The 23,081-nt window shown below is 41.2% G+C and overlaps 2 protein-coding genes and 1 long non-coding RNA gene across 3 annotated transcripts; 1 reads left to right on the top strand and 2 right to left on the bottom strand.

The window, feature by feature from the left end:
- Positions 1-10,814: 10,814 nt before the first annotated feature.
- Positions 10,815-13,093, bottom strand: LOC119912371. Its single transcript, XR_005446142.1, has 4 exons — positions 12,972-13,093; positions 12,724-12,782; positions 12,002-12,114; positions 10,815-11,543 (listed from the first exon to the last, which is right to left on the bottom strand). It is a non-coding gene; the product is annotated as an uncharacterized LOC119912371 (long non-coding RNA).
- ankrd53 (ankyrin repeat domain 53) lies at positions 12,255-16,706 on the top strand. The gene is made up of 6 exons (XM_038731535.1): positions 12,255-12,457; positions 12,715-12,806; positions 13,359-13,558; positions 13,867-14,031; positions 14,112-14,232; positions 15,069-16,706. Exons 1-6 carry the CDS (start codon positions 12,397-12,399, stop codon positions 15,624-15,626), a joined length of 1,197 nt encoding a protein of 398 aa, XP_038587463.1. The 5' UTR covers positions 12,255-12,396; the 3' UTR covers positions 15,627-16,706.
- Positions 16,431-22,487, bottom strand: tex261 (testis expressed 261). Its single transcript, XM_038731536.1, has 6 exons — positions 22,302-22,487; positions 19,448-19,527; positions 19,172-19,325; positions 18,859-18,926; positions 18,641-18,743; positions 16,431-17,772 (listed from the first exon to the last, which is right to left on the bottom strand). The coding sequence occupies exons 1-6, from the start codon at positions 22,369-22,371 to the stop codon at positions 17,657-17,659; spliced, it is 591 nt and encodes a 196-aa protein (XP_038587464.1). The 5' UTR covers positions 22,372-22,487; the 3' UTR covers positions 16,431-17,656.
- Between the last annotated feature and the right edge of the window lie 594 nt (positions 22,488-23,081).

The following is a 23,081-nucleotide window of genomic DNA, read 5'->3' as shown; positions in this document are numbered from 1 at the left end:
TTAGGTTTGGGAAAGGGAACACATCGTACTTCTCCTTTCAGCCTCTCAGGGTAGATGCAGTGAATATTACAAGTGCACCAGGAACAGCTTTGACCATATCTTGGAAAAATACAGCAAAAAGCTAGAAAACGACATTAGAGTCAATGGAGTGCAGCCATGAAAGTGTTGGACCTCAGTTAGAGCGAGCCCATACTGCGCTGTGATTGGCCAGCTGCGTATTCGAGGTGTGGCTTAGCGAAGGGTCAATTGTACTTTATAATATTTTAATGACATTGTGAGTTTTTTAATCATTTCCCTCTTAGGGTTCTCAAAACTCCCTCATGATTTCCAACAGACCACCTGGTGGCCCACAAACCATTCCCAATTTGAAGTTTTTTGTACCAGGATTCATTTAACTATACATTAAACAGTCCCTCCAGGATTTTGTGGGCCTAACCCTAACCATGCAAATTTAAACCAACATACCTTGATTCTCTCAGTGTGGTTTAGAAATGGATGCTGGAACTGGAATTTTGGACAATTTTGTTCTTCTGTTTATGTACAGTTTTAAATAGTGCTCTCTGTTGTTTGTATTAATTTGTCATTCATGTAATCCTCCATAATACAATTGTTCAATAGGCGAGTTCTGAGGTCTGTTTGACATCTAATAATTTCTGAATGTGTATTTAGCTGTTGTACAGTACAGGGCCATTTATTTATTAATTGTACAAAAAAGAGGCAGCATTAATGAAACATAAGAAACTCATAGCATACCTGAAACATACTAAGGGATTCATGTAGCCAGTGTGAAGCTTACCTGCACATGCACTGGGAAAAAGTAGTAAACAAGTGGGCCTTTAGCATGAAGTGTAGTTGTTACATCAATTTTAAATGTGACTTCAAAGTGTATTTTCTATTTTAACAACCTTAACCTCGATACAAATCTTGCACAACAATGACATCTGCAAAATCTAAAAGGAGGGCAAAAATACATTTAGGAAAAATATTTAGTCAGTCATGAACTTAATGCGACCTAATTATGTTTGTATTCTGCTTCAACACGTGTTGACCTCCGTTTAACCGCTTCACTGTAAGGCACACACTCACCTTCTGGCTGTTTTAAAGGGGTACACACACAGAGCTCTAAACAGAGCAGTAACATTAACATCATGATGTTGATCAGAATTTAGTTTTATTAATGTTTTATTTTTACCTCTGTTAAATCTCTTCTCCTCTCGACTACTTTGAAAGGAAATATTAGCATGACTCCACTGGCAAACAAATTGAGCTATTACACAAATTAATACTTAAATTAGCTGCATTTGCAGTCTTTTTTTCTTCCCCTCACAAACTGCATTCAAATTTAAAATTAATTCCCCTAAATCTGTTGAGGGTTGACGGAGGGCTATTAGAAAAATATTTTTTTCACCATCACATTAATTTAATTTCATGTTTAATCTTACGCACCAAGGATGGGAATAATAATGATGATGATGATAATAAAAAAGGCACCAATTAGTATGCTCATTTGTGGCTCTGATTGTGTGATGAATTATTCATGAAATCAGAGTTAACAAGAAGGAGAATTATGGGATCAGCTTAGCCACCGAGGAGGGATTGGTATAAAGACAGGAGACACTGCTGCCTTTTCTGAGAAGACACACAGTCAGTCTGCTGCTACTTGGTGGATACAACAGCACAAATCAGGTACTTTTTACTCTTACAGTTATAGGAATTTATACTGCTTCTATTACAATTTTGCATACATTATGTTAATAACATTTTTTAAAGCATCCTATTTTTTCACATATATGATCATCTATAGGGCTATTATTACATTTTTATGCATCTTTATTTTAGAAAATGCCATTTTTATAAATAACATATTTGTACAAATACTAATTTCACCCATTTGCTTTGAAAGAATATCTCCCCTAATTGTACAAAACAGTCATATAATGTCATTGCATGCTACCATTTGTTAATGTTTTATTAATTGCCTTAAAAATTCAACCTTTTTAGGCTTTTTGGACAAGTGGGATTTCAAACATAATTCTTTAAATTTCCCTTCATATGCGCCCAAGAAAGAGTGACAAAAAAAATAAAAAATTATGTTCATTATTTCTACTCTTCATTCCGCTACTCTCATCATACAGAAAAACTTAAGAAAATGTCCTCAACATAGGGAGATCCTACTGTAAAACGACAGACTCTAGGACCCAGAAGCCTCAGCATGGCGGAGTCCCTGTGCGCGGTGCATTCACAGTTCACAGGCATCTCGACCTAAATGCGATGTGACGGGAGAACCTTTACTGAAACAAACGGGAATATAGTATCAGGGAAGGCTGACCGAGCTGTGAACCGGGGCCCTAACACGGAGCAAATTAACATCAGCAAAAATAGCTCTGAGTTTTCAGATCGCTTATGTGCCAGGCAGCAAATGCATCAAGCGCTGTCAGGTCATTTTAGCCTGCAGATGTCTCACAGAACAGGCCGTAGTGAGAGGGCTCCTTCGGCCGGGCATCGTCCTCGAACCCTGACCACGGTGCTGGACCAGCTCCTGAGGTGCTGCTGTTTTGTGTCCTGCAGGCAAACGTCCCTAGCTTTCAGTCCCACTATCGTCCATCATGAGATCTCTTTCGTGATGTCTTTGGCTGAGCAGAGTAGTCTAATGATGCTATCTTTGCCACTCTGCCCAGCCAGCTGTAAACACAGAGGGGAGAGGCTGCCTTCTATGAATGCAGTTTGATTTTAAGGCCAATAAAAGGCTTGAGGAAGGTCAGCTCCTCAAACCCATGACAGTGATGTACAGCTGTCATAGCAAAGCTTCTGTTTCTGACTGACAGTCCATCAAAGAGCTCCAGACTGGACTGGTTTAGGTCAGATGCCAGTGCTGGGAAATGAGGAATCAACATGGCAGAGCTGCTAACTATTGTAATCAATACACAAAAAAGTTGCGACAAAACACTGTTTCCAAAATGGAATTTGCAAAGTAAGTAAGTAAAAAGTTAAAACTATGTTCATGTCAGGGCACAAAATATATATAATATATATATATAATATACAGAACTTAACTATATAACCCTTTTTACAGCGAACAATACAGATGGGGTGAGACATAATCAGCCCCCCCCGACACTGCTTCACAGTCCATTAGGTCAAAGCAGAGCAAGGAGCGTGGCTCTTAGGCTGGCGGTGTAATATTGGCGAGGACACGGCTGGGAGAAGGACCTGGAAGGTTTTTAAAAGCCCGTGTTATTGGCTGTGTGAGTGAAGTGAGATGTCATTTCCTCTCACTGCCTGAGAGCACCATCGCAGTGATATAAAAGCGTGCAGTTCCTCAGCAGCTGCTGAAGGGTCGACGGACTGAAGGGGAGCATGTAGACGATGAGGAGGATGAAGAATGTACAAACAGATTATCCAAATGTGTGCAAAAAAGTTTATAGCAGTAACAATATTTAAAATACATGTTCTAAAGCAAATATGTTCATGAACTATGTGTTTTCATTTAATAATAATAGCTTTAGCACTAAAGATTCGTGTTTCCTAACCTTTTTTTCCTGTGACCCCTAAAAGGAAACAATATTTACTTGTACCGCTTCGTCACTGGTTGAATATGCCAACAAGTCCTCCAACCTAAGCGACAAAATAGGTTGTCATATGAGTGTTTCCTGCACCAAACGCTGATATGTGCGACCGAACCTTAACTATGTTATGCAGGTCACATGACATTAAACACATGGTTAATGTTGTGAAACAGTCATGGTTTGGTTAGGTTTAGGCAGCCAAAGTATTTGGTTTGGTTTTAGGAAAACATTGTGGTTTGGGTTAAAATAAGTACATTACACAAGTGACTACATACATGTTATGGAACTCACGATAATCACATGACGGAAGTCAGTAACACTATTTTACTTAAAACTTAAAGTAACTCCCCATTTGTTTGGTTCCACATGGGACTCAAACGCCGTTTTCCTGTTTCGAAAGTCCTGGGTTTCACCCATCCATTCATCCACTTTCTTACAGACTTTCTCGATATTTATAATCGGTCACCCGACTTCCTCCTTTGCTACTGTCATAAGACACTAGAGGTCACTGCCAAAATAAAGGTAAATATGGGTCGTATTAACCCATTTTTACCCACAATTACCCAGAATGTGATCTGACAGTCTGAACAGGCTAGTTATGATTTGCAGAGGTCTGAAGATGACAGCTGTATTTCCCACAATAAATTCAATAATTTAATTATTATTAATTCAGTTTGTGGTGCTCAAAGCTACAAAGAAATGTACCTCAGAAATCTTTCCAAATGATATAGACACTTGGCAGGTGTACTTTGGCAGAAAGTAGTTTCCAGTGATTGGGTTCAACCTTTTACCACCCACTCTTGAACCTGCAGGACGTCAGCACTATCACTTTCAAGGACCGCTAGTACTATTGAGTTACACAAATACAAACATGTATTGTATGTATCAATAGATTAGACTCTTGTCTTTTTAGTTATTGTGGTCTTTTGTTTAAGTAACACCTCATGTCTCACCTTACTGCAGTGACATAAAAGTGTACCAGTACACTGTGACATAATTGTTAGCAGAGCACATACTTCTGTAACTTATGTAACTTTTAGCCTTTTCAGCGCTTACACCCAAATATAATGGAGTAAGATAAATATAATATGTGCATTGGAGAATGACCAGAAACTAACAACATATGTCCTTTTTCTTCACCTGAAGGAAACTGCATAATCCTCCATAACTTACACTCCTACACTAAACTCATCTGTGTATACTGCTGTACAGTACACACCCTACTGTGCCTCTGAATGTCTCCAGGGGAATTTTACATAGTTTTTAAAACTCTGAACCACTGGTGTTTGAGATGATAGAGAAAAGAGAGTACAATGGTGCTCTTTAACACCTTCTCTATGTCCTTTACGTTTATGGAAACAGCCTCTCAGGGTCCTCTCTGCACATTAGCATTATCTGAGGTGAGAGGACACCTGAGAACCAGAGGAGCCAGACAGTGGTCCAGGGGTGTGACTTAATCCTGATTTATCATGCCCAGACTTCTTTTCACACTTCGATCAATTGCGAAGGCGACGCCGGGTCAAGCATCTGAAGATACTCTCACCCAACTCGGAGATGCAACACTGAGCATGCTCAAGGCCTGGCTTTATGGGTCATACTTCCCTCCCTGAGGGCGTACAAACACATAATAAAACACATGAAGGCCTACACACTCAAGCATCAACACTTGATGAAGACAGACAGATGTGAGCGCACAAGGGCACACATGTATTGCATCCACACATTTTCAAATTAGATTAAATAAGATCATATAAGGGAGTGTATATATTAACACGCACACATTTACACAGACACATCTAGTGATAAACAGCACTTCCGACAGAGTATCTGAGCCTTATGGCCTAACAGCACATGTTGCGACTGATGTTACTGTATATACAGTATATGTGTGCGACAACAGGAAAACACATGGAGCTGTGTGGATGTGTTTAAAAAAAACACATCGGGCGTTGTCACAGATACAAATACTCACACACGCACACACAAACTGTAAGAACTTAATACACACAGCACAGTAGGTGTCTGCATGCAGACTTGAAAATGCAGAGAGAGCCCAAACATGCCAGACGGGATCAGAATCCGCCGCACTATGCCGTGCCAACGTCAGGACCCCGGGTAAGAAGAGTTGGCTAGAAAGGGTGGCTGACCTTAGTGTTGGCACTGTGGGTGATGCCAGGGGAGGTGAGGATCACACACAAAGCCGACAGACACTAACAGACTTATAGTATGTATGAGGGCGGAAATAACGCGAGAGTGGTTCTCCTTACTGCGTCTGAGAAAGTATGGCATTGCTCTTTTTCACAACTGAGATAGTAATTTTACTTTTACTTAAAGCTGCTCCGATCAATATTTTATATTAACAATAGGTCAGATGAAAAATGTGAAAGGTGTCGCTCGTAGTGACAAACCCTTAGATAATAATCATCAGACTCAGCAGCTCCCCTCAGCTCCAACAAGGCCTTTAGCTAATTTAAGCTAATTGTTTTGGTTTTATGGCCCACAGCTTTTCTGTTGTTTCTTCACTGTCATTAACCTTGTTTCCAGTAGCAGCAAGCAGCTGTTTACAGCAGACATGCTCTAAAATCCGCTACACTGCCTTGCACCAAATGGCAGCCAGACAGAATTAGCAAATAGCTGGTGAACAAAGTGAAGCGTCAAAACAATGCAACTTTAAGTATATTTTGGCTGAGGTGTTGCACTATGGGTCTGTATAAAACTAACATTTGAAGTCGTTTGCAGGGGAATTTGTCTTATTCAGGTGACAAAACTGAGACACTGTGGCATCACACTGACAAACAGCTACAGTGGAGATTGATTGCAGGAATATATTTGGTGCTCTATTGAAGGTTTGGGGTGTTGCCAGATTGTATTAATCATTTGAATGTTCTCAGGCTTTACACTCTTTAGGTATACCATTTGACTTAGACTGGAGTTTTCCTTTTAAATGGGCGAACTTTGTTTGAACTTTGTGTCCCTGTTTTGCAGCCTGAAAGTTTAACAGCATTTTAACTCCAATGTCTGGGATTTTCTCCTGAGAGGGGAATTCTTCTCCAACCTCTTGAACTTATGAACCCTTTTCATAATCAACTTGATAATGTCAAAAACACCCGCTGTCGGGGGGAAAAACACGATTACATTCTTCCTCCATATAACATTTTGATAACATGGCATCAACAATTTTTTGAATAAAGTAATTTTTTACATACTCTGAACATAAAGTTGCTTATTTTCTTTTACCAAATTAGTTTTACACCAGGACTCATCATCTTATAGACAAACCAAGAAATTTACTTGAGTATAGTGTTTTTTACTCATTTTAACCCCAACAACCACACACTTTACTGATTATTGATGACATTTATATGAACTGATATTTCAAGTAGAATTCACAAAAAAATATATGTATCATATACTTTACATATGTAATATATGTAAAGTATATGAATGTGTTCAAAATACCACTTTTGAGAGCTGTGAAGCCCATTAAAAACAATAAATAGCAATTAATTATCCCTATTATTTAAACAATGTCTTGTGTGTTCTGATTTACATGTGAATTATGAAAAGTAAAGTCTTTGGGGTTAGGTTTAGGTCTATTTCACTTTCAGTTGAGCTTGATAAAACACTCAGCATCAATAATACAGCGATCAACATGTCGTACACAGGGTATGAGGCTACACCCTTTTAGTCCTGTCGCTCCAAATGGATTTCAGTGTTTCTGCATGTAGCTGCCATGCTGCTGAATTATTTAAGGTGGTAATTAGGTGATTGTGGCTGCTGTATGTCACTGGAGAGAGAAGAAACTATCAGGATGCTGTTAGTTTTTTAGGAGAAAGATCATCAGATCATCTGTCTTCCCATCCATCTGTTTGAAAACAAACCCCCCTACACTCTACGTATTGTGTTTATTTTGGCCTAATTCCAGTTCATAAAATCAGCAATATACAAGCGCTTTAATTGAATAGATGGAAAAAACCTCAGGCAAAAAATACCATTTAGACTGTGTGCAGGCCTGTGTGTGTGTGTGTGTTTGTGTGTGTCTTTCACTTCCCTTCGTATCATGTTTGTCTAAGCAGAGTGTGTAAACATTTTAAAGTGGCTGACTGTCCTGAAGCTGTTGTGGTATCGCTGTACTAGTGGCATTTGCATTTTTACATCATGTTATCTCTACCAACGCCACATTTTATGAATATAATCAGGATGCGTGTCACAGGAACAATGGTTTTGTGGAGTGTTGCCCTGCTGATGAACCAGTAAAGACCTGTGACCTGGATAGAAGAGGAGGGAGAGGGTCACAGTGTCAGTGGCAACACACACAGGAGAGTAAGAGAAAGCAATCACACACACACACACACACACACACACACACACACACACAACTGCACGCACATGCAGAATTAGCACATACAGAACACACTGGCTGTAGCGTGCGTCATGGTGGTTGCGTTTCAGGTGACAGAAAAGGACTGGATAAAGTACGTGTAAATTTGACCTTGTTAATGGTGTTGCTGAGCGGTTGGTCTTTGCAGCTTTACACACAAGCAGAGTGTGAGTTCACACAGCAGCTGAACGATTAAACTCTGAGGTCACGGCCAAGTGTAGAAGGTTCATGTGGGCCTGTATCCGAATAAAGGCAAAAATGCCCAGAAACTAAACGTAAAGGTATGGGTATGACATGATGACTTTCAGCTACCATTTGATTTTACTGCCCCCAAATCTAACTTCATTACAGACTTTTGTTTAGGAAAGTGTCCTAATAATCTTACTAGTTTTTTCTCCAAACTAGCAAATCCAACAAGAGTTTGGGGCATCTTATTTTAAAACCTGGATACCACTTTTTTAATTAAGGTTGTATACAACTAATGACTCTAATGTCAGCAAATCCTTTAGTGATGCCTCATAGATCAGTTATAAGTCATTAAGAATAATAAGAACAAACTTTGGGTAAAACATCTCTGTGACAGGTGTTTATCCTTTTCCAGCTTTGTCTTTTTAGGTCTTTTGTTCATCGAGTAGACCACTCCTATGGTCCATTCCATTCACAGACAAATGATATACAAACATTATGTAGAATTGACCTTAAAGGTCTCCCTCTTTTCTTTTTCTCACTATCTCAGTCCTTTTATCTCTCTCTTCTTCCCTCTGGTCATTTGTGCTGAACTGTGAGGATTGAGAAAAACGTGTCTGAAGGGTGTGGGAAAAAAAGCTCGGGATCATAAGAAGGTGTGACGGCGAGATGTCTGTCGGGACCTCAAGGATGAAAGAGCATGGCCTTACATAGGGATAGAAGCATAGAGATATATAAAAAAAAAACAGTAACAAGAAATACAGTCTTCCTCCTCTGTCAAGGATTATTGAAAGATTAACACCTTTAATAATCTTTGAAGATTCTCAGTCATCATGTTATTGAGGTGATGTGCTTAGTGCTGGTTACAACAGCCAGGAGCACTAATGAACCGAGCAGTATCCATCACCTTAACAGGTGAAGTTAAATAGCTCCCTGCCAGTCAGTCTGAAGAAGCCTCCTGCATGAAAGGCGAAATTTCTTTAAGTATCTTCGACCAAGTTACCCTTGATTTTAACCCACCTTGGATACCTTTAATAATCATTGAGAGAATCAAGACATCCAGCAGCAGAAACATTTGCTTTCTGCCATATAAGAAACTTCATGACTCACAGAATAATTTGGTCACGGGTGCTCAACGTGCTACAACAGCACACATAAGCACATCCCACCTCTGGTTTGAGACTGATAATTCACACGTGGCACAAATACGTCTTTTCAATGGGGATCGCAGGGTGCTTCAGTCTTTCTCTACTCGCAATTAATTTATCTCACTGTCATTCGATACCTGTCAGCGGCAGAACCCTGCTTCTTCTCCTTTCCTCTCCTCCATCTGCTCCCCTACCCCTCCACCCCCCACCCAACCACTGCCTCCATCCTTGCCCTACACAGGCCCTGGTACAGCCCCGCGCCTGTGTGCGGCGATACAGAGGGAGGTCGCCGTGCGGTCACTGCGCAAAGCCTGGTTGCATTGTGACTCTGAGCTGCAGAATGTGCCATGGTGCATTAGCGCGCTGCCGCCTGGCTGAGCATGAGGCACAGAGAGAGGAGGAGGAGGAGGAGGTAAAAAGATAGAAGGAGGAGCCAAGGGATGGAGTACAAGGCAAAAAGATGAGGAAGCAAAAGGGGGAGGAGGACCAGAGGAAGAAGGAGGGGAAAGGAGCATTCGAGGAGAGAGGGAGAAGGAGGAAAGTGAGGGCATCGTTGCACTTACACAAGCAGCGTCCAGAAGCCCCAGGGGCACAGGGTCCTTGTAAGGTTCATCATTAAATATGAAGGCATATCAAGGTTGTGCGTTTGCTCTAGAATCTACTCCTAATCATCTCTCTGTTTCTCTATCTCTTTTCCAAAGTCATCACTTCCGTCTCTTCGTGAAACTCTCACTCAATGATAACCTTAAAAACTCTAATATTTCTAATTATTTATAAAATTGTGTTATACAACAGTTTTCTTATCTCTAGATTTCTAGACAAACAAACAAAGTCAAATTATTTTGATAGTGCTTCATTAGACCAAGCGTTCAAAGATTTTATCCGAACACACAGAGCTGCAAAGAGCCCTTAAAGCGAAGCTAAACCCTTACAGAAATACAAACAGACCGACAGTGTGTTGGTAGCCAATGGTTTGAATCTGACCAACGATCTTTGTTGCATGCCTCTTATTTTGTTGTCACCCCTTTACTACTGTATCTCCCCATGATTCTAGTCTGTGTATACTATTATAAAGGGTAAATAAAATTCAACCCAAAATAGAAGGATAGAAAGAAGGATTTCATACATAACCAAATCATATTTATAGCTCACACATCATGGGAATACATTTCCATCCCATATACTCTGACACCAACTGGTCAGCTGACACTAGCCAAGCAGAAGCTTCTATTGCGGCACCGATACAAAGTGATGAGATGTGATTGGATGGCATAACAGACCAATGACAGGGCCCCGCCGCGAGGCTGCTGGGACATGATCTCATTTTCATCCTCGCCCTAAGCAGGTTTAGACAGCTCTTATCAGCCCGTTGATAATCTGCTCTGCACCAACTGGATGTGCTGTAGCTAATGCATGCACACTCGCTGCAGGCACACACATGAACATGTTTCACTGTATTTTCTGAATGCAATGAGCATTTCAATGTGTGAGAGAATGATTTTGAAGGCAAGGCAGATTTATTTGTGTAGCGCATTTGAACAGCAAGGCAATTCAAAGGGCTCTGCATAATAAAAGCAAGAAACGATATGAAAGGAACACAAAGCAATATAAAAAGACAGAATTTAAAAGGATTCTATGTAGGATGAAGACTTTGATTGACTATGAAGATTTTAGATGCAGCGGCAAGACCTGATTCAAAAGAAATGAGCGTTGGAGTAAGAAGCCACATCTTTGAACTCAGAATCAAAATACTTACATAAGCAGTTTCTCTAATCTACATTTCTTGCAAACTGATATACAGACATCATATGACAGAAAGCTTTTAGGGTTTTGCTGCTTTAAAGGAGCATTCACTCTCATAAAGAACATGGACAATCAATCAAACACAGACACACACTCAACTGTCAGAAGAAAGAGGTCATGTTTTGGGTTGTTCTCCAGAGACTTATGCTGAAAACACGAAAGAGCTCTACAACGAAGGTTCTGTGCAACCTCCATGACGCGTGACCGTGGTCAAAGGAAGCCACTGAGGCCGTGCTGTTCTCTTTAACATATACACTCGCGTGTACACACATGGTAAACACATTCATGTGCACATACAAACACACTTGGTTTACTCATACTCACTGCGTGTGTGCACATGCATGTGTCACCAAAGTGTCTGAATGGCTGTGTTGTGATGCAGGCGATGGCTCTGGGGGGTTGGAGCTTGGAGCAGAAAGACAGGGGTCCGTGGTCCGTCCTTGACCCACCGCTGGACAGCTTTGAGAGACAAAGAATGAATGAACAGAAAGGAAGGTCACAAATTAAAGATCGGAAAGAAAATATACAGCAAGTTTATTGACTAATGTTATTTGTGGGTAAACGTAGCTGGGTCATATACATTAGTTTCCAAATGGCAAATTTAAACAGTTTTACAATTTATTAGACAATGCCACAATACAGTCTATTTAATTGATTCTGAATCTTTTGAATCCCTTAAATTATTAATTTGACTTGACTAATTTGCTTGAAAAATAAATATTGTAAACCCAAACTACAGTATCTCTGCCATGACACACATTGTTCTCCACAATGCACATTTGCCCATATTCAGTTCAGCCTGGGGTCAAGTGGTCAATAGCAGTGATCAGAGCGGCTTGCTGCCCAATGAGCCCATCGACCCCTCAGCCCCACAGAGACATGGAGAATATAACTATTTCAATTCATATTGGCCTCACGTGGGGCAGCAGGTCCGGGGTGCAGCAGAAACATCGGGCCCTCTGAGGTCTCCAGCGTTGGCAGGATTGATCTGCTTTACTCAGCCCATGTGCGAGATGCCAATCCTGATGCACTATCAATACAACACCAGGGATGTGTGACGAATACATACACACACACACACACACACACACACACACATACACATATACATACATACATATACATATATATACATATATATACACACACACACACACACACACATACATACATATATCTTAAGATAAGTTAAGCGAATGTGAAATTAAGATAGATAGATAGATTTAACAGTTTTACTCCAACATCAACAGTCTCGTTTGCTTGTGACTGAATTTGCATAAATTAGGGTTAGTTTCCTGGTTACAGCGTTTCCATGAAGACCATGAAACACGTCAACAAACCCATGAGACGGAGACGTGGGATTGAAAAAACCGGTAAATAATATTAAGATAATTTCAGCTCATGGGTATTTTTTCCGTGCGTGCCCTAAATTTAAACTTTTATAAATTAGTCAAGCCAGCTGTTTGGAGCGTTTGCATTCGCTCGCCGAAAATCACCGTTCATAAAAGTTGACTTCCTTGTGACTAACATGGCTATAGGCAAAACGATCCTTCCTACAAATAATGGCAATGCTTTTTCAAATGTGGGTCAAGTTAGCTAATATCTTTTCTATATGGCTTTATTTTTGCAGGAAAGTTACCAACAGGGCTCCCCCGGGAGGACACGTGTCCAGCTGTTGCTGTTGGGATCCATGGGAAGCTGGAAGTCAGTGTGAACACAGAGGTAGGCTCATTATTATTACAGTATGGTGAGACTGGTCGATATACAGTATGTTGGCTGGGACTATAGTGCAGAAGTAGTGATTGAAGAAAGAAGACCATTCCAGCCAATTACTTAAGAACAAATGCCACTACATAAATAAATACAAATTCAAATATATTGCTTTACCTTAAAGATGTACCTGAACAGTGCCTTACTAAATGTACTGAACTTCCACACAGTCCTGGCACGTGTGACTTGCCACAGCAGGAATCACAAGGGCGTCAGACATAACATTAATGATGTCCCAGTAAGCCATGCCAGTGAAACTGCAGGGCCTTTAACACCTACATGTAAATTAAATGCAGCCATTGCTAATATAATTAGTTACACCTGTGCTTTCCCTGCTATGAGTCAAAATGTCTACTGTGAAAAAGGCCTAATGGTCAGTACTGCCATGGCACTTGGGACTCAGTGTGAGCTCAGGTCTTGTAGGTTGAGGGACAGGTTATAAAAGAGTTATAGTAGAAATAAATATTGGGGAGTACACTTTGTGCTTGTCTTTGTGTCCTCCAGGGTCTGTCAGCCCTCCACATGGCCTGCCTTTATGGCCAGCTGTCTACTGTTCAGCTCCTGGTGGAGTCCGGGCTAGTGTGGATTCACAGCAGCGATCACCAGGGACGCCAGCCTGTTCACATGGTCTTGTCCTCCCGGAGCTCACCCAACACCTCCTCGTGCCTCAGATACCTCCTGGAGCACGGGGCCAACGTCAATGTGTAAGGGCCCTGTGAGTTTAATAATTCTGTCAGCTGGATACAGCGGCACTCAGCTATAGCATGCTTCTTAAAGCTCTTATTACCAATTTACTTATTTACCAAAGTAAAGAGTTTTGAAAGAGAAGCTTTAGAAAGCGTAAATACCATTACAGAGTGCAAAAGTAACATTATGATTACAATGAGATGATGGTGAAAGTTTATAACTGCTGCTGCAAGGGATAATGATGGCAATGACTATGATGATTATGATGACACTGAAGATGATAATGAAGCTGAGAAGATTTAAATAATTTTTCTGTTATAACCAGTGCCACAGATTCAGGGTCGACCCCGCTGCACCTGGCTGCCTCTGAAGGCCTGCTGGACTGCACAGAGATCCTTGTGCAGGCTGGAGCAGATGTGCTGGCCAAGGACAGCATGGGACACACTGCTCTGGACTTGGCACGCATCTGTTGCCGCAGGAAGGTAGCAAGGTAACGAGGCAACAGAACAACTCACACCACATTCAATCAGCTTTATTAACCGTTGACAGACTTCTTGTGTTTTTGTGTAGGTATCTGAAAAGCTGCGTATGGCAGCAAGATAAGAAGAAAGAAATGCAGAAGAGGAGGTTGGTTCAAGCTTTATACAGAGATCTCGTGGACAGGGCCAAGCTTAATGAGCTCAATAAAAAGGTTAGTTTGTATGTTGTGGAAATCCATTCATCCAACATTTGGTGGGGGGGTAGAATCTGAGAAACATTCACATATCAAAACACTGGTTTAATAAGAAAATGTAATACTTCTTACTTACTTAATAAACATTACAATGACCTGAGGGTGAGGCGTATTCAATTTAAAATTCTCCACGGTTTTCTTGGAACGAGAGTAGACTCCACAGATTGGGCTTAAAGGATTCAGCTACTTGCTGGAAGTGTGGTGGATGAAGGGACACTGATACATGTGTAATGGTCATGCCCTAAGAGTAATCAGTATTGTAGGAAGATTCACTGTTATACTGTCAATATCATGAAGTGGCAGTATGTGTTTTGTCCCAAGAAGTTTATATTAGGAGGCTGTAAAGTGTTGTCTACCTTTCCCCAACCACTGAAATGATGGACGCTGACAGCTATCATCACTGCACGACGGATTATCCTCAAGAACTGGAAGAAGCCTGGAGAAACTGCTTTTCAGGACTGTCTGAATTAAGCAAAATTATGTTTCAGTTGTTGAAATTGTTTGTGCATTCTGTGTGATGTCACTGATTTGATTATTAAAAATAAAAATAGCAAGGCAAAAAAAACAACAACTATAAAATGTTTTCTTGAACAACATGAACAATGTTCAGATAACATTTTTCATTGTAGTGGTAAGAATCTGAATCTCGACACGTCCCCGAGAAATTTAAGATTTAAATTTTAAGTTTCTTATCAGTGCAAGCTCGGTCAGTATCTTTGGTTCTTGTCATGCTATAATGACATTAGCAGCGTATTTCTAACAACTAAAAGCACATTTTCCATGTCCACTTTCAGACACTTAATGATATGAAGACGGCAGAGTGGGCCAACAGGAAAAGCTTGCCCCTCCTAAAGGATTTCTCCCCACGTGTCCTGGTCAGCCGGTACCACACCCAGTGCCTCTCGTCAGATCAGAACACAAAACATGCCAAGCACCCATTGAAGCACCAGCCAGGAGGCCCTCAGGAGGACAGGAGCACCTACACTAAGCAACCTCATGCCTCGTCCTCCAGGCCCTGGACCATTTTCATGGGCCTCCAGCCTGAGAAGCCCCCCAAAGAACCAGACCTCCGGGACAGCATCACAGTGTGGAGGGACAGCAGCAGCACAAAGCCTCACTACACCACTAAGTGGGACAGCAGACCTCATCCCACTCCTGACCTACCCCTGGATGTCCTTGAGAGGGTGTTGTTCCCCAGAGCCTTCCCTTCCAGGATCGCGTCCCCTCGGTACTTTGAGCCACAGAACATTGAGGAGGTCCAGCGCCGAGGATACCCCCAGGGGCGGAGAACCTCCCCCTGGACAGAAGTGGCCATGCACCTGGCTGAGGTACTGGAGCCCGGGCACTACTGATCATCGTTCTCTGTACTGGAAGAGCACCAACTACACCTGCGATTAGTAGATGGGTTTAAATAGATGTATTAAAACTCATCAAAATATATGAAATGTTTCATCTAAGTATAGACGTCTGGCAGTGTCCTCTGTTCAGTCTCACATCAAAAATATTAGCAGACCTTCCCTAACAACATATCCTGCCACCCCACAACTCAAAGTGACAAAATTAAAAATGCCACACACTCCAGACGCTACGCCTCAGAAAGTGGGGTGAACGGACGGGTGAGTGAAAGGTGAGAAAACCTCAGTGAACTGGGTCACCTGTCACAGATGTATCCCTGCACTTTCACTGATCCCCCCCAGGGAACTGACTCGGGATCCAGGTGAGGGCTTGTCAACAGCCTGTGTGTAACTGTGAGCCGTGGCCTGACAGCTAAAGGTGTGTGTGTGTGTGTGTGTGTGGCTGTTTTGTCTTTTCCCTTTACTTCATGAAGCACTTCACACCTCAGTGGGGGTCAAAGTGCACTCTAGTCTCAACCTGGTGCACACACTGTGACCGAGCCACATGGGACACTGGGTAACATAATGCCATCCAGATAGACCGACTGGCGCGCGCGCACACACATATATATAAATATCATCTTGAAAGAGTGGCGTTCAGGGTGTGAGAACAGTTGGGAAAATGCATTGTACTGAAAATAAGATTTTAAACTGAAAGGGTGAATTAACTGGATTTAATTAGGAATGCTGAGGATCAGTACATCTATTTTTGCCTTTATGTCCTTGAGCAACCTGTGAAAAGAACCATTTAATCTGTGTTATTTCAAATCTCTCTTTATTGTACTATACAGTTGGGCGCATATCAGCCTACAATGAACCGCACTCAGTAATTGGTAAAAAGAATTTCGGCCGCTCTAATAGTACTTTCATCAACAATTTTTTGAGCAGCTTTTGTCCCCGACACCCGAAAGCTTACATAAGTCACTGCGCAGGTTTCAGTGTTTTCATTTGTCTTTGATATCGGCTTAACTCAACGATCAATGTACAAAAATCAGTGTGTAATTACTGTGAATTTTTAAAAACAGTCCAAAAAAAAAATGTTGCAGACTACAGCACTGATGATTAATGAATGTGTAGATGCAAGACAAGGGAAAAAAATAAAAATAAAATTTAAAAAGTGCATTGTTTTTGTGGCCACGTGGAAATGATCCAGAGTGGGAGGGCAGAGAGTATTTATACCATGTCACAGGACGTCTCCATAGATCAGAAGATGACTCCTTAAACTTCACTTCAGACTGCCTTTTCTTAATTTAAAGTAATCTTAATAAGCACTTCTGTGGTGACCTGTTGCTCCTTCTCCTCCCCTTTAACACTTTCATGCTTTCTAGGATCACTTCACACCAAAATCCAAGCCTGGACGTCAAGTTTTAGCCGGAAAGCACCTTAAAGCTGTCTTATTTATCTTCAACCCACCTCTGTCATCTGAGGAAACAAAAAGCTTTTACTAGTAGTGTTCTGTCTCCTAATCTCTCTTCAATGCTACTTAGTGTATTGAATCAAGACCTACAACACACAAATAACAGCGGATGTCATCTCAAGTAGATGATTGGTTATGATTTATCTGCCAAAGTCAACATTTACAGGTATTTGGTGGTTGTTAATTTCAGACCCTGCACTTACATATTTTAATACCAAAGCTTAAAAAAATGGAGGAGTCCAACGAGACTTTAAGAAAGCATTGCACTACGGACAAGATCCCCTCAGTGAGGTGTCTAGTAGATGTTACTGGCAGTCAGTACAGACAGAAAGAAAAACAGAGAGAGAGAAGAACGTGGCCTGTGTAAACTTGTGGGCTCGTCCAGCAGGAAGCTTTGTTCTGTTCATTGGTCCGTCCTCTTCGTGTGCTCTTCTCCCACTTTGGCCACTAGTTTTAGTCCCATCCAGAAACAAATTCTTATAATCCTTCGTTCCTGCTTCCCCTTAATCTCCAAAACATGGACACACTCACACACCCCTGTCCCCGAGGCTGCATCCCGAGTCTGAGGTCCTCAGTACATTTTCTGTCGGCTGGGCAGCACTGCCTCCTTGAGGAAAGAGAACACGAGGAGGATCCCAGACCTCTTCCCCCTTTTGCCCTTGGTGAAGTAATTAGACACCACATCATCTAAAAACATAAAATAAGACAAAAGGCAAATGTTTATGATACCATCCATCCTTTAGCCATACTCACGTATCCTGTGCAGGGTTACAGGGGAGCTGAAGGATTTTTATGTAAGGTAGGAAAAGTATCCTATGTTGGCTGGCAGTAATGTAAAATAGATGTAATGTGTGCTTAAGATAAAGATAAAATAAACTCTACTGATCTAGGGCAGAATAATTATTGAGATTTAATTTTCCTCAAAATAAATCTAATAAAAGGTTCAATATAATTAGAATTTGAATCACAAACGAATCAGCACTTAACTTTTCTATTAAAATATTTATTTTGTTGAGGAAAAAAAAAGGGACCATAATCATAAAAAGATCATAATTGTTTTGAATGTTCTGCCTTTGATTTGTGAAGTAATCGACTGTTTGGCATCAAGTGTTTGTTCTGATCATAAAAAATTGTTTAAAAACACAATTAACTGTATGGTTTCTTAAACTTTCACTCAGGAGCAAAAACCAGCCTTTAAATTTAATGTTCAACGTGGGGCTCAAACCCACGACCCTGAGATTAAGAGTCTCATGCTCTACCGACCGAGCTAGTCGGGCTGCTCTTACACCCTAGGCTAGAGTGCAAGGATTTTACCTGATTACAATTTCTGACATTATGAAATATACTGTGAAAAAAAAATTTTTTTAAAGCATAGGGGATCAAAGAAATTCCTAAAATACTCTTAAGATAGAGAGAATCCAATAAAACAAAGAGGCCCACAGGTGGTTGATTTGTTTGAAGGGGCAAAAAAAATTCCTGGCTTTTTAGGTATTTTTGCTGAACCCTTTACTGCTACAAACGCTAAGCACACAGCTGAGGAGAATAAAAAGCTCACCTCCTTGTTGCATGGTGGACGGAAGTACATTTTCCCCCGCTGACAGTGACACAAAGAATGCGAAGGGGATCACCCACAGGCAGATGGTGAAGTACGCCAGCACCTTCATGCCAGTCAGTAACAAATGAAGGATTATCAGACAGTACAGGAGAAACAACGGCAGAAAGTCCTCCTCCAATTTATAAAAAATAGATATCATAAAACTGGGGTGAAATTACCTCTGAGAATGGATAATACTCCTGTGCAAAGAACTGGAAGGCCATATAATGGTTCACCACCACCAAAACTGGAGAGTGAAGGCAGAGGAAAAGAAACAAGGTTGGAAAAAGAAAATGATATTCATGTTCATTTAATGTATGTTGGCTCCACACAAGATCCTTTTTGCTTACGGAAAGAAAGGAAGCTGTCTTTTTAGTTTCACATAAATACCAGAGTGCATCACTCATTACTTGTAATTTTTTTAGGGTTGCTGGAACCAGTTGCTCTGTTTCAAGAAATAAAGAATCCAAAACCACTGTCTGTCATGCTTACCACAGGAGAGGATGAAGTTTGGGGAGCTCAGCAAGATGTAGGGGAAAGTCTGCAAGAGGCCGAAGTACACCAGGTTGGTGAAGAGGCCGACTCCCACCATCAACACTGGGAAGCCTTCAAAAACATAGAGACCTGCCAGCACACCTGTCGAGAACTGGACACATTCACACAAACATAAGTTGGACGTAGGCGTTGTTAGCTACATATTTCACTGCAGTGTATTCATAAAAGCAGGTGCACAAGGAAAATTACATCACTTTGTATCCACTTACTCACCATTATCATGTACTTTATTATTCGACTGGTGGCTACTGTGTATTCTTCAATTAGTTCTGCCAAGTAGTACAGGCCAGCGGCTGGGTAAACACAAAGAAAGGGTGATAAGCTATAGGGCTGAATGATTAATCAAAATGTTTACCGAAACAGCAATATGGCCCACTTCAATTTTCATATCGTTAACGGTGAAAAGTGTGTAAAAATACCATTTTAAATTAAATATTTTAGAGCTGCAGAGAGGTTCGGTCTTACACATCATATTCTACAGAGTTAAGAAAACATCTTGTTACTTATTCCCTCAAAAAAAAACAAAAAAAAAAAACACACCATAATTATTTTAATGTTTTTCATGGAAAATGACAATGATGTAAAAAAAAATCTAAATCGTTCAGCCCTAATAAGCAAGCAAACAGACAACAACAACAAGCCAGAACTCTTTGTCATCTCTGCTGGAAACAAACAGAAACGACAGGTTAAAATATAAATACATTGCCAACTTTATTAACTAAATTTGGTGGAAATCAACTAATATTTAGGGCTCCAAAAAACTAAGGGTGATTTCTTAATTTTGATACAATAGTGGGGACACGTCAGAATACACTGCTGGTAAGAGTTTGACCGCTTGAAACACATTTCTGAGGAGCTCTCTCCATTTTTCTAAGATCAATGGCCATCAGTTTCATGAGACTGGTTTTGTTTCTGGTTTGGAACCCATACGTCTTAACAGCCATGTGTAACGACAATAATAAACAAGACAATAAATCTGACCAGATACTCAAAATTTCAGCACGTGACAGATTTCTGTTCTGTCCTAAATACAAACTTCAGTCGGTACCCAAAAGGTATTGCGAACCAAGTAATATCAGTTCAGGCACAAACACACCAGCAACACAGACGTGTCCCACAGTCACTGAGCCCATGTGGAATGAAGGCCAAAAAGAGGCAGGCAGTTTATCAAACTAGTCCAAACAGGTTTGCCAGCAGAGGCTCTTAGGAGAGTCAGAGAGCTTCATCACACAAAAGCAATCTGCACCTTCCAAAAGACAGAGTCAAAAGAAAAAGACAGAAGAACAGCGACAGCAAATTGCCTTGCTCTTTTGAAGTCCATATTTGTCTGCTAGCAGACTGACATTCCGCCCTAACCTTTGTTCCTCCTCTCGGCACTGTACAGTTCGCCACAATAAATAAAATATGAACAACAAATTGGGCCTTTTTCTGAAAGCACTGCTATTTGCTGGATTTACTGGAGGAACCTACTGACAACACTGCCTGAAATACAGTATAAATGTAAATGTATAAATTTAGGCAATATTGAATCTGAAAAAGCATGCAAACTAAGAATCTGATGAAGCATGTGATGCTAATCTTATCTAGTGTTTGACAGGTTTAGATACTCTGACACAGTTTTGGTTTTCGTCAAGAGTTTCAGTTCCTGGAGAAGAGGAGGGAAGATACTGCATACTGATGCTGACTTTAGAAAGTTGGGGTGAAGGTTAAACATGCTCTTTCACCTAGCTTTGATTACACTGTCACAAAGTTGCAACGTTACAAAGCATCTTATGAGTGGCAATAAACAGCAGGAAGGACAGCTACTACACGAGGGGAGGTTATAGTAATAAATGTCAATAAGTCATGTTACAAAAGGCATATAATATGTTTTATAAAACACTGATGAAGCCGTAAGTGATAGTGGCCACTGCGCTCCTCCAACGAATGCCACCTGGCTCTGCCATCCCTACACACAAAGCAACCTCAGTCCCGGCTGTTCTAATCCGCAACAGCACGATGGTGGAACGAGCTACCACATGCCATCAGAGCAGGGGTGTCCCTCTCTTCCCTAAATTTAATGTATCATCCCTCCAACAGAGGTTGTCTTATTAGAAAGTGGTGAGATCATTTAATGAGGTTCGTCTTTTCAGCCAGATCAGCAAACATTGAAATGTGAAATCTTTGTTCCTTGATCCAGTGTCTGGTCTTGTTTCTGCAGCTGCCACGCTGAAGCAGAGAGTAAACAGCTAAATGAAAGTACACAGAGTGTGATTGACATTACCAGAGTCTGACAGCCAGCAGACCTGACAGCTGCACCAGGTGTTACGTGGCCAGGTAACTTAACCTGCAACGTGGAGGACAGGCTCTTCCACTAGCAAGCTCAGCATACTTTTAGTACTGCTGCTTGTCAACTAATCTACAGTGCTGTCGAATACAAACAAACGAAATTTACCTGTAAGCTAATGTTAGTTAAATTTAAAGCAACATTGGCTAGTTTATTTTAGCCTCCAAAACTCTGCTGCTGGACCCTACTTTACCTTGTCTTTTCTGCATATCAGACATTGTGACCATACTAACTTTGTTTGCTGAGGCATCGACTCATTGATTAGTTTGAAAATCCCAAGAGGGCTGAAGAGAGAGACAGAAAGCTAAATGCTAACTTAGCTAACTATCTGCAAACATTACATTAAAGCAAGTGTGTTTACCAACACTATATAAAAAAGAAATGACACAAAACTATAACCACATGACATTAGTGTACTATTACTTAATGGTACACATTTTAAAAAATATGTAACGTTATCGTTTTAGTAAAATATGCTAGCAAGCTAAACAGCTAGGTAGCCGTCAGTACTTCAGTGAACTAACATACTCGTAACTTGTTTACTCTTTAGGCAGGGTTGCTGTTTGTATTTGTATGTCACCATTAACACATTGCTCAGAGCTAACACGGCCGCCAATTTGTGAAACGGAGCCACTTTACCGTTAAATGGTGCGATACCTGCTAAGACCTGCTCCGCTAGCATTAGCAAGCAAATAGCAGCTAGTACGTTAGCACCTGCAGGGACTCCCCGCATGGACTCACCTATTGCTAGAGTGACGAAGGATATCTGGATCACTAACGACAGCCAGCTGAGTAAATAAATAAACCACATCTCTCTGCATATGAAACAACACACATAAATATGAAAATAATACAGCTAGCTGGCTGCTAACTAGCGCTGGAGCACCGGTCAAAGTTCCTCCCCCTGTGTTTTCAGTACTGAGGAGAGCAGAAAGGAAGGGCCTGGTCTCCATGGAGGAAAGGCTTGATTTGGTTGTAGCGCCGTCTGTGGTTGGAGGAGAAGTGCAGTAGTGTGACAGATATCTCTTAATGTCATATTAAGTCCAATACTGTGCAGATACGCCATCAGTGTCTTCATTTAAGTCCAGTTATCCAGGCTGAGTAAACTGCGCAGAGCAGAAACAGCTTTCCCCAGCTGCTCCCAGCTTGTTTAAACAGCCTTCTCTTTTGAAGTGAGTGACTCTGGACAAGGATGCGTCTTTACTGTCACTGATCCTCCACACACACCACTCACAGCCAGCCCACTCCTAAGCCCGCAAGCCTTAACGCTGTTATTATGACAACTGAATCTTTCCTTATAGGCAAAAGCTCTCATCCACGTTGGAGGCCTCGTCCCACCCCCTTCATGAGACACTAACATCACTGAGCAGCTCCATCAGTGGCAGGCTGATACATCCATGCTGTGTGACGGAGAGATTCAGGAGATCTCTTCATCCTGCAGCCGTGAGACTTTGTAATCAGCACTGTTAAGCGTAAGCAGTAACCACAACTCAGAGACTGAGGGAAAATCTACACAATGTC

Source organism: Micropterus salmoides, unplaced genomic scaffold (assembly GCF_014851395.1).
Source record: "Micropterus salmoides isolate LMB-PRFRI ecotype aquatic unplaced genomic scaffold, ASM1485139v1 Ms_hic_scaffold_2, whole genome shotgun sequence".
Taxonomy (NCBI): domain Eukaryota; kingdom Metazoa; phylum Chordata; class Actinopteri; order Centrarchiformes; family Centrarchidae; genus Micropterus; species Micropterus salmoides.
This window is presented reverse-complemented; position numbering and strand designations above follow the sequence as displayed.

Bases quoted from the DNA above. Each gene is read 5' to 3' on its own strand.
- ankrd53 (XM_038731535.1), top strand. From the start codon at position 12,397: ATGAAGACCATGAAACACGTCAACAAACCCATGAGACGGAGACGTGGG. The intron at 12,807-13,358 runs GTAGGCTCATTA...TGTGTCCTCCAG, and splicing joins AAGTCAGTGTGAACACAGAG to GGTCTGTCAGCCCTCCACAT. The intron at 14,032-14,111 runs GTAACGAGGCAA...GTTTTTGTGTAG, and splicing joins TGCCGCAGGAAGGTAGCAAG to GTATCTGAAAAGCTGCGTAT.
- tex261 (XM_038731536.1), bottom strand. From the start codon at position 22,371: ATGTGGTTTATTTATTTACTCAGCTGGCTGTCGTTAGTGATCCAGATA. The intron at 19,326-19,447 runs GTGAGTAAGTGG...GAATGTGTCCAG, and splicing joins TAATAAAGTACATGATAATG to TTCTCGACAGGTGTGCTGGC. The intron at 18,744-18,858 runs GTAATTTCACCC...ACTGGCATGAAG, and splicing joins AGTATTATCCATTCTCAGAG to GTGCTGGCGTACTTCACCAT.